At 35.7% G+C, this 17,047-nt stretch overlaps 1 protein-coding gene across 2 annotated transcripts in view; it reads right to left on the bottom strand.

Moving 5' to 3' along the window:
• Positions 1 to 2,133: 2,133 nt before the first annotated feature.
• Positions 2,134 to 17,047, bottom strand: part of LOC145664889 (mitochondrial uncoupling protein 4-like) — a 65,410-nt gene continuing 50,496 nt past the window's right edge. For both annotated transcript variants that reach the window (XM_081731950.1, XM_081731951.1), the window contains exons 7-8: positions 4,250 to 4,342; positions 2,134 to 2,419 (exon numbers count right to left, since the gene is read on the bottom strand). In XM_081731950.1, coding sequence (XP_081588076.1) covers positions 2,245 to 2,419; positions 4,250 to 4,342 — 268 coding nt within the window. In that variant the 3' untranslated portion in view covers positions 2,134 to 2,244. The remainder of the gene's footprint in view (positions 2,420 to 4,249; positions 4,343 to 17,047) is intronic.

Raw genomic sequence — 17,047 nt, 5'->3', positions numbered from 1 at the left:
CTTGACAAACTTATCACTAAAAAAGCGGGTGATAAGTTTATTTACCTAGCCGGTTAATCGTGGGACGTAGAATTTAGATTTCATTTCATTTCTTATTTCAAGTGCTCATCAGCGTACTATTTTTTTTAAAAAAATGACCTGCTAAAGGGTTCACATAATTAAAAACTTCTTTAAAATGTCAGAGATTTGTTGCCGTTCTGGATATACAGCGAGCCTCCACAAACATTCTGTACAGTGTCATATATCTATGACGAAAAAATGACCAAAAAAAGTTATAACTAGGGCCCGGATTTTTATGTGCTAAAAAACTGTAAAATATGTTTATTTTTTGTGTGCTGAAAATGAAAACAAAATATTTGCTAAAAACTAAAAAAAAAATATTTAACAAAAAATAACAAGGAAAAGTATGGGAAAACGCCCAACATAAAAAAAATAAATATTGGTGCTCACCAATAGCTCCTGTTCATCAGATGAAATTCCATGGGCATCACAGTGAATAACTAACGTCTTTCCCAAATTTTCCATTGTTAACCCATGACTATTGTCACGGAATAATTCCTTATATTGAGAAATGGAACGTTCTACATTACACGATGTTCACCTAGCGTATTTGAAAAGGGGCCTATCAGATATCACGAATATTCACACCAACAATTTCACTTGTGTTTTGGCCTTCCAATACTTCAGATACTATACATAGGGTTTTATAGCGAATGTTTTTCTCAAACAAATCTTTATTTTTATTTTTTTTTATTATTTTTTTTTTTACGACTTCAGGTTTCCAAGCAGAAAGAACATTCAGCTTTCTTTCAATGCCCTCTACTTCTTTACCCGAAGTACTCAATAAATCTCCCGTAGTTTCTAGTTTATTTATATAGAGTGAGTCATGAACCCGAAAGTGGGAGATATGAAAGCCAAGTCACGTTTCAAGGTACTGTCACTTACTAAAAGGATGAACCATCGTCTGAATTTAGTTTAGTTACTACAGATACAAATGCTTCAAAATGATCCGCATAATATGGTACTGTATTACGCCAGGTATCCATCACGTGATTACGGGTGTTGGAGGAAGTGAAACATCGGGATTTGTTTTTTTTGAAAAGCTCAATTCTAGTTTGCAGGTTTACGAAAATGTTTTCCCATTTGACACTAACTTGTCCACTTGTGGGTGACAGCAACTGCTGCTAGGTAAATAAACAAACTCCACCCCAGGCGATTAGGAGTATTAAATTTCAGGTACTTGTATGGCCGTACAGTCTAAGGCACTGACAGGCCCGTATCCATGGGGGGATGGGCCCCCCTTTTTTTACTAGCCCCTAACATTTTAATGTCTCCTTAAGGAGATGTTATACCTCTTCGCTTAGGTTTCTAACTCTCCATTTGATAACACGTAAATTTTAATATGGTAATTTCTAACAAAGTATTACAGGAATTGTCACGGTAGGCTTGCAAATGAACTATAATATGGTTGGATCGGTCCCCTAACTTGTACCGGTCCCATCCTACATTTTTGGATGGCTATAGGCCTGGGTAGTAATGACCAATTTAAAATGCACTACAGGCCAGAACAAAACAATAACCAAACTTAGAGGGCTATTTTTTTTAACTCTTCCCAAGCGAAGGTTAGCTGAATGAGCGAAAATCATACATTCCATAGGCGTTGACTACTAAGTTTCTTAATGGGTGCTCAAGCGTCGGCTCTAACGTCAAATATATATTTTTTTTTTTGCTGTCTTTTTTTTTCTATTGCCGGTACATCCAATATGGCAGTGGTCTCAGATTCTTCCTGAGCGGCGAGAAAGACAATCAAAAGCTCCTGAAATAAAATGAACCGTGAACTTAAGCATTATATTGGTCAATCAATCAGAGCGAGAATTTCCCTGGATTTTCACGTGTTTTCTTTTTTTTTTCCGAAAAATTGCCTTTTCCCTTTTTTGCTAATTTATCTACGAATCCTTCCTAGATGAAGAACTTTCCCTCAAACTACGAACATTGATTGTGGTATGATCACTAAAACTGGATTTTTTAAAAACTAAAATATAATGGAAACATTAAAGTAGACAAACAGGGAACTACAGTAATTTCCATTATTTTGTAACGACATGTATATTTATTTCCCTTTATACAAAAATGTTGCATCAAAAATAGAACTTTATTCATGTAATTATTTATTTATTTTTACATACAAAAACCTTCATATATATAAAAACATTTAATAAATAAGATATATCATTTCTTTTAAAATTAAAATCCTTCACCACCCATTAGGAAGCGCAGCTCCTCCAAAGTCAACCAAAACACAAGCGCCCATGGTCCTAATCTTATCCATAATGGTAGAAAACCTTTATATAATGCGGATGGTCCTTCGTTTTTGATTGTCTTCATTAAGCAGTCTGTTGTATTTTTGTATAGTAAACCCCTGAAACAACATTAAATTATTATTATTATTATTATTATTATTATTATTATTATTATTATTATTATTATTATTATTATTATTATTATTATTATTATTAAAATTATTATTATTATTATTATTATTATTATTATTATTATTATTATTATTATTATTATTATTATTATTATTATTATTATTATTATTATTTCAAAATTGAAACAATTATTTCATTTGATTTTCGTGTATTTGTTTTTGCTTATCTTTCAATAATTGTGTATATTTGCATCTTTTATTTCATAGTTTGATTGCGTGTATAAATCCGGCCTCTAATTATTACGGAATTTAATCAAAAGCATTTCCACAATTTTTAGGCACAATTGCAATTAAATAAGACAACAATGCATACACTCAGTTGTTTATAAGTGGGCTAAAGACAGACTCTGGGCATTTTACACATTTCATCTGCTCTACTGAAAGCAACTCGATTTCACACTGTACACACAAGTGTGTACCCCATGCCGTAGGCGTCGGAGGATCACCGATGGTCAACTAGAGATATCTCGCCAAAAATTGGTGGTCCCACCCGACGATCCGCCGTGGCTCCACTTCCGTTTTGAAAATTATACCACCAGCGGCAGAGACGCGACGAAACGCCAATGAACAACAAAATTACTCCCCCAAAATATGTTAAATCGCCTATATGTGTAACTTGTTACATTAAGGAGAGTCTAAAAGATACTTTTAAAAAGTAAAAAAAATACGTGCCCCAGGTAGGCGCGAACCACCAACCTTTGGATTACTAAGCGGATGCTCTTCCACCTTGCCCACGAAGGAGATGGAGAATACGTCGCTTGTAGAGGCATAAATTGTTGGAGTATTTCTAATTTAGCTAATCAGAGTGCTCCTGTAACCGTGTATATTCGACGATAACCGTTTGAAATTAGATAAAATCCGTTCGCCATATAATTTTATAACAAAATGACGCGAGTCTCTTTTATTTCATGGTTCTCCCATATTCACTTTCAAATGATCGGCTACAGTTGTCGTCTAAATTCATACAATTACACGCACTCATCTCAAGATTTTTCACTTCATGATGTAGAGCCAAGGGTTATTCTTGACACCGTAGCTCACTTTAGGAATAATTCGTCAGGAAAAATAATATATAACAATAACCGCATGCACATGACTGGTGATAGTTCGTGTTGGTCCCTTCGCGATTCTCCGCTACGAATCGAAAAAGCGCGGACCAAAATGAAATCCTCGCTGCTACGAGGGGGTAACTTTAATACTCCGACTCTAGATATCTCTTTCGACTCGACGAAACCCTGCCGCCAGTGGCACACTAGCGGCAGACCTTCGACGCATCGCTATAGCGACGATCGACATTTACAGGCGAGTGGGCCACTAGGTGTTGGCGACGTTTACGACATGGGGTAATTACGGGGAGGAAGGGAGAAATGTCCCCCCCAAACGACATCCTTGCTCCCCCAAATCGAGTTCATCTGTTAAATATTGTTTAAACATGTTTACTACAGCAAATGAAGAGTATTTATAATACAAGTAACGTGCCCGTTCTTCACACAGGAAGATTAAAGTTTAATGAACATAAAACTAGAAATTTGCATATCGTAAAAATTGCCTCTTTTTCTCTCCTTTAGAAGTGGAATTTTCGAAAAGGCTGCAACATGTGTTCACTCATTTTTGATTATGAGTTTATAAATCGAATTTCACACGTCCAACTTTAACGAATTCTCATATTAAGCAATTTCTGAAAACTGAATGAAATAATAATAATAATATGAATAAATACTGATTATTCACGTAATATGCATCTAAATACAGCCTTACCTTCCTTTCTCATCGGTGGGTTGATTCATTACTCTTGATTTTAGAACGTCAGCAGGTGTGCCTAACGCTGCTCCGACGAAACCTGCAACACAGCTAAAAACAAAACAGTTAATTTATACCTATATTTATCTGTTGCAACTGCTACTTCAAAATACTATACACTAGAAAATACTAAGTTGGTTCTTTGGATTGTAGCCAAGAGAAACATTTGAGCATCTCACTTAGCAGTCTTTTTATTTTTTTTTTCAAATTAATTGGAATCTAAGATGTTCAAAGCAGTAGACTAGTTCTAGCTAATACGAGGAGGTGTTAGTAAATTCTTAGTTTTAATTTGACAATAATTTCGTTATTGTTGTTATAATTTATGATAGTGAAGTAGCTAGAAGATTTTTATATCTTGACGAAAGCAATGTCGTAACACGTCACGTCTTCTTCACTGCTCACGTCTCTCATAATCACTGAGACTAAAGTTTGGTGTTCATGACGCTCGCCACTTTCTTCTGGCCTTTCCACAACCACTGTCAGCTTTTGCGGTTCACCTTCTTGTCTTGGGCAGTTTTTCTCATCGGAGACAAGTCAGAACATTCCGGCCTCCTCGGGATATTTCAGATGCTTGCCTTTGGTCAGTCAGTTCGCACTGGTTCTCTCGGACAATATCTGCTCTCTCCGCATCAAGAATGACTTGGAACGAAGATTCTCATGAACCACAGGTTGGAGGGTGGTCTCGACAACCTGCAGCCCTCTGGTTTGTGCCCATATAGAGTCCCTATGATCCCCATGGACGACAGCTTGAGCGCAACGGGTGAATTACGGCGTTTCGATAATATTCGAGCACCGACGATATCGTTTTCCTGTGGGAAAAAGTGACCACATCACCCCTGGTAGCTCCCAGTTTTCTCTGAGCTTTGAGGACGAATGGCCGGGCGACATTCAGGAATGTAGTGATCGGAGTGACCTGCAGCCAACAAGACAGTGACAGCATACTTCTTCATCTTCTGGGTTAGCTTAGGTTCTTCCAAGCTTATATAGACTAACCCAGGGAGGATTTGTAACTATGATGTACAGGATACTGTGCCACATATAACGTATGTTCTTAAATATCTACCGTACTCAGTATATATAGTATACTGATGTGCAAACCTTAAGGACGAAAGCAAGTTTCGCTTAGGGTGTCACTCCCAATTGGTTGAATATGAACCATACATAGCAAATAGTGGTACAGTATGATAAAAAAAATGACAGAAAGAAATATAACCATCACTAGATTATATAAATAATTTTTGTGGACGCTCTGTATATTTTGGAAAGACAGTCGATTTATATTTTATTTTTGCGACGCAAATAATTTCTTTCTTCGATAGGAGCTGCTAGTAACCGATTTCTTTCCCACGAATTAGAACAAAAGAGACTTCCATTGTTCAATAATACATATATGTGAAACGCTGTTTTGCCGTGAGAAGATTTTAGTGAGTAACAAAGACGCTATTCATTTTCTGAACTATATGTATGAAACTCGTATTTCTACTACTTGGATACTTCAGTGTTTCCTCCTCACTCATTAATATGCAAAGACTACATTATATATTTATTTGGAACTAAATCAACTCTTAGAATTAATAGAGTTTTTTGGTGAAAATTGGGTAGTTTTGCTTAAAGAAGTGTAACTTGGTCCATAATGGTAGCAGTGTGATGATTTATACATCGTTGGATTTGTCAAAGACCACGCTTTCATATTCCGTAACATTGAAACTGATATGAGGTCCTTCAGAAAAGTAGTGTTGCCCAAAGTAGGGAAAATTCACCTATTTTTACGAAAAAATATTGTAAAAAAGAAATGACTGGCAACACTGCCTTCATGCTAGAGAAAAATACTGGAAAATGTGCGCTGGACTATTGCCAATATATCCTGCACGTATCGCAAAATTCTAGCAAGCAAGTATTAAGAAAAAAAAATAATACGTGAAACCGTGATATTATAGGGTTATTTTCGCAAATAAATTATGTTGCAATGAATGCTATGTACGTACAAGGTGACCAGACGTCCCGTTTTAGCCGGGACAGTCCCTTATTTTCAACTGTTGTCCTGTTTTTTTCTGATTCTCAAACGGGACGCCTAAATGTCCCGTTTTTAAGCAAACATGACCGAGGTGTCCCGTAATTATTATTCAAAATATAAATGGTCAATCTAATTCTACACTCTTCCGTACCAACATTCATTCGGACAAGGGCGGATTCAGAGGGGGGGCGATTGCCTAGAACTTCTGAATATTCAAATGAGAATTGAGTGTTCTGTGGTTCAAATGGGAATTAAGTGGGAATTCTGAGTGTTGAAGTAGTTAAAAGTATTGTTGGGTAGTACTGTAACGGTATGGATTGGCATGAATTTTTAAACCAACCCTCGTATTATTCCAACATCAATTTTTGGAAATGAAATGCGACTAATCAACAGTTAAAGGAAAACAAAGCTCAGGAATTTCTTTTCCAAAAGGTACCTCACTTGTCCAAACAGTTTTGCTTCCTTTCGTCAGTCCATATATGGTTGAAGTATTTAGCTACCCTCGAAAGAAACGCCCACGCAGTGAACTCTCATGACGATGACAGAGTTTTACGTAACAATGTGAAGTCTATTAATAATTGTTGATTATACACCTTATTTGAACAATCAGTGTTTTTAGTGTGATTTCTATGAACTTATGAACTATTCATTATATATTATTAACATTGTAATAATGTAAAAACTTAATGTTCTCTACGAACTATATTTTAGTTTTGTTAGTGTATTCTTGCGCTGTGACCTGGCAGCAGTGTGGCGCGCGAGGAGGCGAATGAGAGCGTCAACTTTTGGAGAACCACACGGACGGATTGAACTAGCTCTCATGTAGAATTAATAAATTGAATTAAATACTTTTCAAATAATGCTGCACCAAGTTTGTATATTAATAGTGATGATAGTGTGATATCAATAATGTCCTTTATCATATTATTGTAAGGAACACCATTACAGTCAATATCAATGAAGAAACTCCCCTTTGATTTGTCGTGTATTCTAGAAATGAAACCATCGAGTTATTATCGTCAAGTGGTGATGTAACGAAATCCTTTTTATGAACGTGTATGGATGTTCGCTGTTACGTCTGCCGAAATTGTTGTGCGCGGTTTGTGTTGTTCCGAATTTTTTGGGCTAATACATTATTGAGTAAAATATTATTCACAATTTGCAAATGTTATTATTTTGATTTATATGTAATTAATACAGTGAAAATGAGTGATAATATAGTGCTACTTTAAAATTCTTGTTATTATTCATAAAATGATGATAGTGCTAACCAAGTGTGTTTAATAAGTCATATTTTCTTCTAGCGCTTCAATGTGTATAAGTTAAAGTGTATGCGGCATAAAGTGTTTATCAAAAGGTAAGGTATCTATCAATAAAGAAGTTCAAACATTTACTTTCGTCTCCCACTACTCATCTGGCGTAAATCATGCATTGCTGCCCCACTTGTATTCTTTTACAGGTAATAATTGGTATACTTTGAAGCTGACGCATCAGCGACGGTGGGTAAACGGCAAATGTCTTTAGTTAGTACTACGCCCGAATCCTAGGATCGCGGAGGAGTGAAAATACTTGTTTATTGCTAGTCTCTTACGTCAATTTACTAATTTGTGCATTTGAATGATGATGTAAAGGAGATTTTTGAGAGATCCAAGGTTCAAATCCCAATATTATTATTAGTAAGTCTTCTCGAACTGAAACAAACGAGTATCGAACCCCATTCCCTTTATATCTGGCTTCCCTCACAGGAACAGACCTTATATCTGGCGCCCGAACAGGGACAGATAGTAGACGAACCCGGCACCCTTATATCTGGCGCCCGAACAGGGACAGATGTTTTAGTGGGAAGAAAGCAGATTTTTGAACTTCACTGTTGTATTCAATGCCAATAATTTGCATGTTGTATTTTTAAGTATAATATTTTACAATGTCAACGCTCAATGAAACGGAAACACTGCTTGAAGCGGTGAAACAATTGTCCGCAGATTTGGCTGCAACTAACCAAATACTAAATGCAAATCAAAAAGAGTTGACTGAACTATTTGAAAGTTTAAGAGCAGATGTGGTTGAATTACGCGAAAAGGTTGAAAGTAATTCTCAGGAGCTGTTAAATCAGCCAAACACTGCTGTACGAACGCAGGTAGGTCCTAGTGTATGCACACAAGAATGCGAAACAGTTACTGAAAATGCAAATTGTGAATCTAGCAATTAATGTTTTGCGAAAGAAATATATCTTTGCATTCTTTCACATGTAGTATTACTTACATTCTTATATGTTGTGTTTGTTTTAGAATATAATTCATAAATCCACGTACAAAATGCTAGCGCTAAATTTAATGAATGTAAGAGCACAGATAGAATTACAGTACGCTAACGTAATAAATGAATATAAATATAGTACTGTTCCATTTTGTTTAGAAGAGTTTCAAAATGTTTTAGGCCTCGATGCAGAAACTCATAGATTCAGTAGAGCAGCGAAAATCGCTATTTGTGAACATGTATTTAATTTTAATTGCGAATATAGGAAAAACGTAGAAAAGGAGGTCAATCTCCGTGTACGTGGTATACGTAAAAGTAAGGAATACGAAAAATTAAAAGAGAAATGTGCTCGCGGCAAAAATGTATATTTTCAGTATGTAGCAAAAAAGTTGAAACTTCAATGTGATGACGTTAATGTCAAGAATAAAGTCATTGAAATAATAGTCGAACGGCTACAGAAAAAGTATCCTAATGATGTTAGCTCTCTTAGTAATTATGATAGTACGTTCAATGAAAAGGAGAAAGAATTATTTTCAAGTAATGTTGAAAATTCTCCTCAAACTAGTCCCAATAGTATTAAATCTATCCTCAAAAAGCGTAGCAAGGATGTCAATTTACATACTATGTCATGTAATGTGGGTCAAACCGATAAGGAAAACAGAATTCCGAAAAAAGTTAAATTTGCAGATGAATTTAACGTGTACCCGTTAGCACATGTTCGTTATAGTTGTCCTTCTGAGGTTAGAACTAAAAGTTGTAAGAGAAAATTGGAAAATGTTGCCGATGATATTGATTTTTATTCAAACCCTGTCAAGAAAGGTAGGTTATCTGAAGTCCAAGAGTCACATTTTGTTCAAATTAATGAAAGTGAAAACATTAAGTGGAATGAATTGTTTCAGTTGTTGGATAATAATTCCGTACAATTACAAAGCATTACAACCAAGCTGGAAAATATTTCTGTTTTACAGAGTAATGATGTATTTTCTCAAGGGAACGAAGTAAGTATTAAATTAGCCAGTGTAAATGTTGACACCGTGCAGGTTGACTTCATGGAGGCTACCTCCAACAGTAGTACGAGCGTGGTTAACGTAACCACCACTAGGGAAATAAAAGGTGATACTGTTGTAGTATTTTCAGACGAGATTAATGTCTGCACTTGTCCCTTATGTGATAGGAAGTGGGTGGATCAGCTGTTTCCCCCCTCCAGCCCAATGCTACTTGTTCGTAAGAAATGTTTGTCTACAAGTCCTGTATTTTTTGTGGTGTATACACGGCATGTTACGAGTTTTCCCACAGTAAACTGCATTAGACAACCAATCCAGATTGGTAAGTTGCGTTATTTTTCCAGTGGTAATATATTTTTAGTGTTGCTAGAAGGTACGGTATGTATATTCGTAATTGTATGTTTTAATAGAAATGAAACCATTCCATGTTCGCTTGGCATACATCGTGCAACTAGTAAATCTGTAAAATTTAGATTCAGAAAAGGTAACAAAAGGTGTATTGAACCAAATCAAAACGTTCAGATTGATTATCCACCAACCAACACTTTGTACTCAACTCGAAATATTATTGAGAAATTAAAGAACAGTAATTTCAATTTTGCAACCAAGAGAGGTAGGCAAAGGTGCGTCCACCGTGCAAAAATGAAAAATAATGTGGAAATTGGCAAAAAGGTCCGTAAATTAAGTAAGGTATTACACCTACGAAGAAAGCATAAATTCTTCACTGCTAATATTTGTAATGACACTCAATTGGTAAATGTCCCGAGGGTACAAACCATTCGTAAGGTAACAGCTGATTCTCACAGTAAGGTAGTACATAAATCTACTGCTTACAGAATGTTGCGTTCTTGTACTAACAAAAATTGGTGCATGCCGAGTATGGAAGTTAAACTCAAAATTCTTGAATGCATGAGAATTTTACTCTACGATGTTGTACTAAATCCAATACGAAAAGGAATTGGGTAAACGATATTAATACATAGCCGGATTGCCCATTTTCCATATTTTTGACCTCGCAATGAAAAATAAATTTTGGTCATATCCATTGCAAAAGTTCTTTTGTACAAAATTTCTTTTGTTGTTAGTAATTATTTTTCATACCGTAAATATTTTTCAACACTGTTAGTGTTTTACAAAATTTTGAATCTTTAAATAAAAACAATAATATTTTATTGTGTGTATCACGTTAATGGCTATAGCCGATAGATTCAGGAAAAATTTTGAATATTAATTTTTTCGCTTTATACATTGTTGCATAAGGTATTGAAAATGTTGAAGGAGAGATACCATTTTTAAAATCTTGATATTTGAAATATATGTGGTACGAAATTACTTGTAATCGCATATTTTTTTTCGTTAACACATTCACGATGAAATTTCAATTTTCGAATCATGAAAAATATAGTGTTCCTTTTCGAAGTGCAAGAGTGAATTTGCGCAATGAAAATTTTCAAATATAGTGAAATGAAATAAGTTTAAAGTGTGAAGATGTGGGAAATTTTTACAGAATATTCCATCACAGTGTTGCATTTTTACAAAATTAAAAATGTTTTGAATCACAAATTTAAATATTCTGGTGAGAAACCATTCGGTAATAAATCTAAATAAGCACATTTTAAATTAATGCAGTAAAGATTTCAACTTTTAAACAACATCCATGCGTCAATTAATAGTAATGTATACTTACGATGTGTTATATCAATTTATTCGTTTTAACCAATCAGTATGCCTCTGGGATTACTAATCAGCTGAGGATACTTGAATTTTGGTGTGGTAAGTTATGGTAGTTATCTGTACCCACCTTCAGGCGCGTTGTTAAGTTGAAAAGAATATACAATGAGACATCTTACTATAAATAAGTATCAAGTAAGTTGTGTATGTGATAATTGTTAGCAACTATTGTTGCATTTACTTTGCATTAATCTTTTCGTTGAATACGAAAACATGTCAAGTCTTAACTTGAAGACATTGAAGCAAAGGTCCCTCCACTATTATGGGTTACTCATATTATGTAATGCCCGGAGTAGGCAATTTTCTTATTAGTCCCCTCTATATTATTTTTGAATTCTAAACCAATATTCTATCTTTTCACTTTGCTTCGGGGATGGAAACATATTAACTAATAAATGGGATAGGGTCTTGTCAATGTAATGCAGGCAGTATATTTTGATATACTTTGAACGTAACGAGCTCACATGTGCCCAGTTTTTCATTTCATAGTAAATGAAATATTTTTAGTATTATATTTACACATGTGTTTTCAATATATAATCTTAATAAAGTATGAACCTATCGTGTGTATTATATCACATGTTTTAGTTGTATTGAATTATTTTGATAAATATTTTGTGTTGATATACCCAGAAACATACACTTTTGAATTTCATGAATAATATTGATGTTTCAAATATAATAAATTTTTATGCATTTAGCCGTAAGGAATATTTTATCTTTATGAAAAACAATATCATGATATGTTGAATTACTTAGTGATATATACTATTTTGAGTGATATTGTGTGTTCTATTTTAGAATTAAGAGGCACTATTGCAAAATATTAAATCAATTTTACAATTTTAAATTTATTGGTATATATTTAGTTCGTGCTACTTATATTTTATTGTGTGTTCTTAAATATGGCATTGAATACAATACCTTACCAAGTGTAGTCTTTTATTAAGTATGATGTTTGTTCATTGAATATATTGTCGCATTAAGTATATTAATATGTTTGTGTAACTTGGTTTAAATTTTGAAAAACATTTTGAAATACGATGTTGAATAGTATCTCGAATTGCAAGTAACTATTGATTTATATTTAAATATTGAAATTACCTTTGTGTTTACATTTCAAGAAAAAAAAATGATGATATAAACTAATAATGAAAATAAAAAGGACTCAAAAGACATTTACGAAATGGCCCTCGCGTTATCGTAAATGGCCCTCGCGTTCGTTATTCTTCGAATTTCGCAATCATGTGCGTTCGAGTGAAGCTACAAACTGTTATTCTTCAGTGAAAACGAACTTAAAATGACATTAACCCTTTACGGACTAATGGAGTGCTGTGATTGCTGTTGTGTTGCAACGTGTTTATGAAGATTTGGATTCCAGGGTTCTTGCCCACTTCTGCGGTACCTTCAGTGTACAGTCCGTCGGACCCCATATGTAACGGTATGGATTGGCATGAATTTTTAAACCAACCCTCGTATTATTCCAACATCAATTCTTGGAAATGAAATGCGACTAATCAACAGTTAAAGGAAAACAAAGCTCAGGAATTTCTCTCCCAAAAGGTACCTCACTTGTCCAAACAGTCTTGCTTCCTCTCGTCAGTCCATATATGGTTGAAGTATTTAGCTACCCTCGAAAGAAACGCCCACGCAGTGAACTCTCATGACGATGACAGAGTTTTACGTAACAATGTGAAGTCTATCAATAATCGTCGATTATACAACTTATTCGAACAATCAGTGTTTTTAGTGTGATTTCTATGAACTTATGAACTATTCATTATATATTATTAACATTGTAATAATGTAAAAACTTAATGTTCTCTACGAACTATATTTTAGTTTTGTCAGTGTATTCTTGCGCTGTGACCTGGCAGCAGTGTGGCGCGCGAGGAGGCGAATGAGAGCGTCAACTTCTGGAGAACCACACGGACGGATTGAACTAGCTCTCATGTAGAATTAATAAATTGAATTAAATACTTTTCAAATAATGCTGCACCAAGTTTGTATATTAATAGTGGTGATAGTGTGATATCAATAATGTCCTTTATCATATTATTGTAAGGAACACCATCACAGTCAATATCAATGAAGAAACTCCCCTTTGATTCGTCGTGTATTCCAGAAATGAAACCATCGAGTTATCATCGTCAAGTGGTGATGTAACGAAATCCTCTTCATGAACGTGTATGGATGTTCGCTGTTACGTCTGCCGAAATTGTCGTGCGCGGTTCGTGTCGTTCCGAATTCTTTGGGCCAATACATCATTGAGTAAAATATTATCCACAATTTGCAAATGTTATTATTTTGATTTATATGTAATCAATACAGTGAAAATGAGTGATAATATAGTGCTACTTTAAAATTCTTGTTATTATTCATAAAATGATGATAGTGCTAACCAAGTGTGTTTAATAAGTCATATTTTCTTCTAGCGCTTCAATGTGTATAAGTTAAAGTGTATGCGGCATAAAGTGTTTATCAAAAGGTAAGGTATCTATCAATAAAGAAGTTCAAACATTTACTTTCGTCTCCCACTACTCATCTGGCGTAAATCATGCATTGCTGCCCCACTTGTATTCTTTTACAGGTAATAATTGGTATACTTTGAAGCTGACGCATCAGCGACGGTGGGTAAACGGCAAATGTCTTTAGTTAGTACTACGCCCGAATCCTAGGATCGCGGAGGAGTGAAAATACTTGTTTATTGCTAGTCTCTTACGTCAATTTACTAATTTGTGCATTTGAATGATGATGTAAAGGAGATTTTTGAGAGATCCAAGGTTCAAATCCCAATATTATTATTAGTAAGTCTTCTCGAACTGAAACAAACGAGTATCGAACCCCATTCCCTTTATATCTGGCTTCCCTCACAGGAACAGACCTTATAGTACTTAAGTTGGAAACGCTGTGTTATTATTCTTACTTGTGTATTTTGTAAATTGAAAACACTGCTGAGTCCCAAAATGCAATGTGGAAGTCACCCCCCCACCCCCCGTCGCCGATTCGTATGCGTCCCGTTTTTGAAAGTAAAAGTTCTGGTCACCTTGCTTATGTATAACTCGAGATATTGTAGAAGAGTAACAATTGATACCTTGTTGGATTTGTCAAGAGACCATGCTTTCATATTCCGTAACATCAAGACTCATATGAGGTCTCTGAGGAAAGCAGTGTTGCAAAAAGTAGTGAAAAATCACCTATCGCTTAGGAAAAAACACACATAAAACAAATGGCTGGCAACACTGCGATTACTTGTTTCACAGCTTGGTAACACTGAAAATAGAAGATAAACATCGCTGTATCGTAAAACGAGTGCTAACTAACTGAAAGTCCTCATATACTTTTCTGCTTTGATCTGCGTAAAAGCCTGTGTGTAAAAATGAGTCACAGGTTTATTTTTACCTAATCAACAATGACCTTTTTGACCTGGTGAACCACAAATTCAGAAGGCGAGGGTAGGAGACGAGGGGGTGCTTGGATTCAAGGGTGATAATGTGTTCCTGATCGTGAAGGCGAACAAACAAGGTCTCTTTCCTTCCTTACTTGTTTGTTTTCTTTTCGCCAGTGAGAAGGGAGAAAAATAAATTACTTTACACTTGTTTTTTCTAAAACTTTCCTTCGACAGAAAAGGTTATAGGAGAACTGTAATGGGTTTCTTCTCTTTTGTAGATGAAAGCCAACCACAGGACTTCACGAAAAAAATACACATAATACGAATCTAAACATAAATGCATTCAACCTTTGTTGTAAAAAATATCACTACAATTATTTTTTTTGTGGATAAATTCGTATAGTGGCAACACTGCGCAGAATACTGAAATAGAAGTTCCAAAAGATCTACACGTTGCCAGAAACCTATTTGGTAAGAAGAAACCAACGAAACGTTCGTCCTGCCGTTACAACCTCTGCAATAAATTCGAAGGTCCATGTATTCATTTTGCATACATATTAATTCTAAGGGTTAAGTGTTTTTACTTATGGAAATACTGGCAGGCCAGATCAGGCTAGCTGCTTGAACGTCTGACCGGCGCCAACCATATCGCTCAGTCCGTTCTTATCTCCACGTTCTCATGTTCGAACTACTCACCTTTTTTCTACATTGTGGCCAGTGAACTTTGAATTAACACAGATTCTTTCAACATTTAACTTGCATATTCATACAGGTAGTTTAATCTGATCACGTTTTAAAATAAACTGCCAACATTGACCAGCCGGTCAGCCCAGCTCGTACCTGGAACACCTCCACTCCAGAGGTTTTCTCCGTGTGTCGATACAGCCAACATGTTCGTTGAATTCGCTATAGAATTTAGTAAAGAGACGTAGGTCTAGTAGCCGCTCAAGGACTTGTACAGCGGTTAGCCCCCATTTAGTGAAGTCTTGGGTCCACTGACCCAGTGCGTATAATTAGTAAACGGGGTTCTACCAATGTCCTAAATTATACATTGCGACTGCTTGTGTTTGTTCTGCTGGATACTACTGTCAACTTTTTACGGATTCTTCTCGCAGCAGCCAGGAACTTACGTCGCGGATTACCTTTAGTGTTAACCCACTGTGCTAACCCCCATGTGCATTAGTTAATGATGTGATAAAAGTATTTGTGATGAACCCTTAATACGTGATACAAATTCAAAGGGCTATAACATCCTAAACTGTGAAGTGTAATTTTATGTTTGTGGAGATAGTTAAATGTGTACATCCATGTTTAGTAGTCAACATCAGTGTTCAGTGTTGTGATTGTTTTTCTTCTACATAATTTTTTTCTTACACAAAGTGCATTTAATAAATAAGCATAGTATTATTTTATTTAATGTATTTTCGTTGCATGTGTGAATGATATTTTTGTGTGTCGTGGTCTGAGCGATCATCTGGATGTCCATGAGGATTTCGAGACGAGATATCCGAAACTCTCGATGCTTGATGCTCATCTCATTGTTAAGACCTGAGGAAGATCCGGGAAAAGTTCTGTAATCCATTTTTGGAAATGTTCTTTAATGTCTTAACGAGGTAAGTTAAGATCTCCTGAAAGTACTCGTTGGTTGGACAGTGGGGCCAGATCCGGAAAGCGGTTACAGGAACACGTGATTAAAGGAACAAAATGGCACTTTTATACAGAGCAGTGGAAGCACTGAGACTCATGATCCCCGACGACATTTCAGAAGAAGTGAAATGGCCCTTAAAAATGTGTGTAAACACCAAGGACAGAAATGCATGAGTTCCATTACTCCACCAACGGTGTTGACAACTACTGAATGGTTCTTAATCTGGACGTCCTAGAAGACGTCTGCCCATACTATTTCAAATGTACTTGATGGAAATCAAGTCCGGAAAAAGGGCAGGCCTGTTCATTCACCAAATATTCTCTTGTTCCAAGATCTCCGTCACCTGCACTATTCGATTTGGTCGCGCATTATCATCCATAAAATGAAATTGGGGCAGCCTGCACCTGTGAAAAACGCATGTGGAGAACAAGCATAGTGTCACAACAACGGTTGATCGGCGAGTGTACCGCATTCAAAAACTTGGGGGTCGGTATGCCTATGCAACATAATGCTTGCCTACACAAGAATACCGGACCACCAAAATGATTATGTCCGACGATTTTCCTGGGTTCATTGAATGTTCCTACCTCTCGTCAGACAAGTGTATGTCCAGAATCACTACTTAGACTGCTCTCATCGGAGAAGAGAATGCGATTCCACTCCTCTTCGTTCCAGTCTTAATGTTCTTGGGACCATTACAAACTAAGGGTGG

The sequence above is a fragment of the Thermobia domestica genome, chromosome 11 (genome assembly GCF_964235325.1).
Source record: "Thermobia domestica chromosome 11, izTheDome1.hap1.1, whole genome shotgun sequence".
Lineage (NCBI taxonomy): Eukaryota > Metazoa > Arthropoda > Insecta > Zygentoma > Lepismatidae > Thermobia > Thermobia domestica.
Note: the sequence above shows the minus strand (reverse complement) of the source record. Positions and strands in the feature narration are given on the sequence as shown.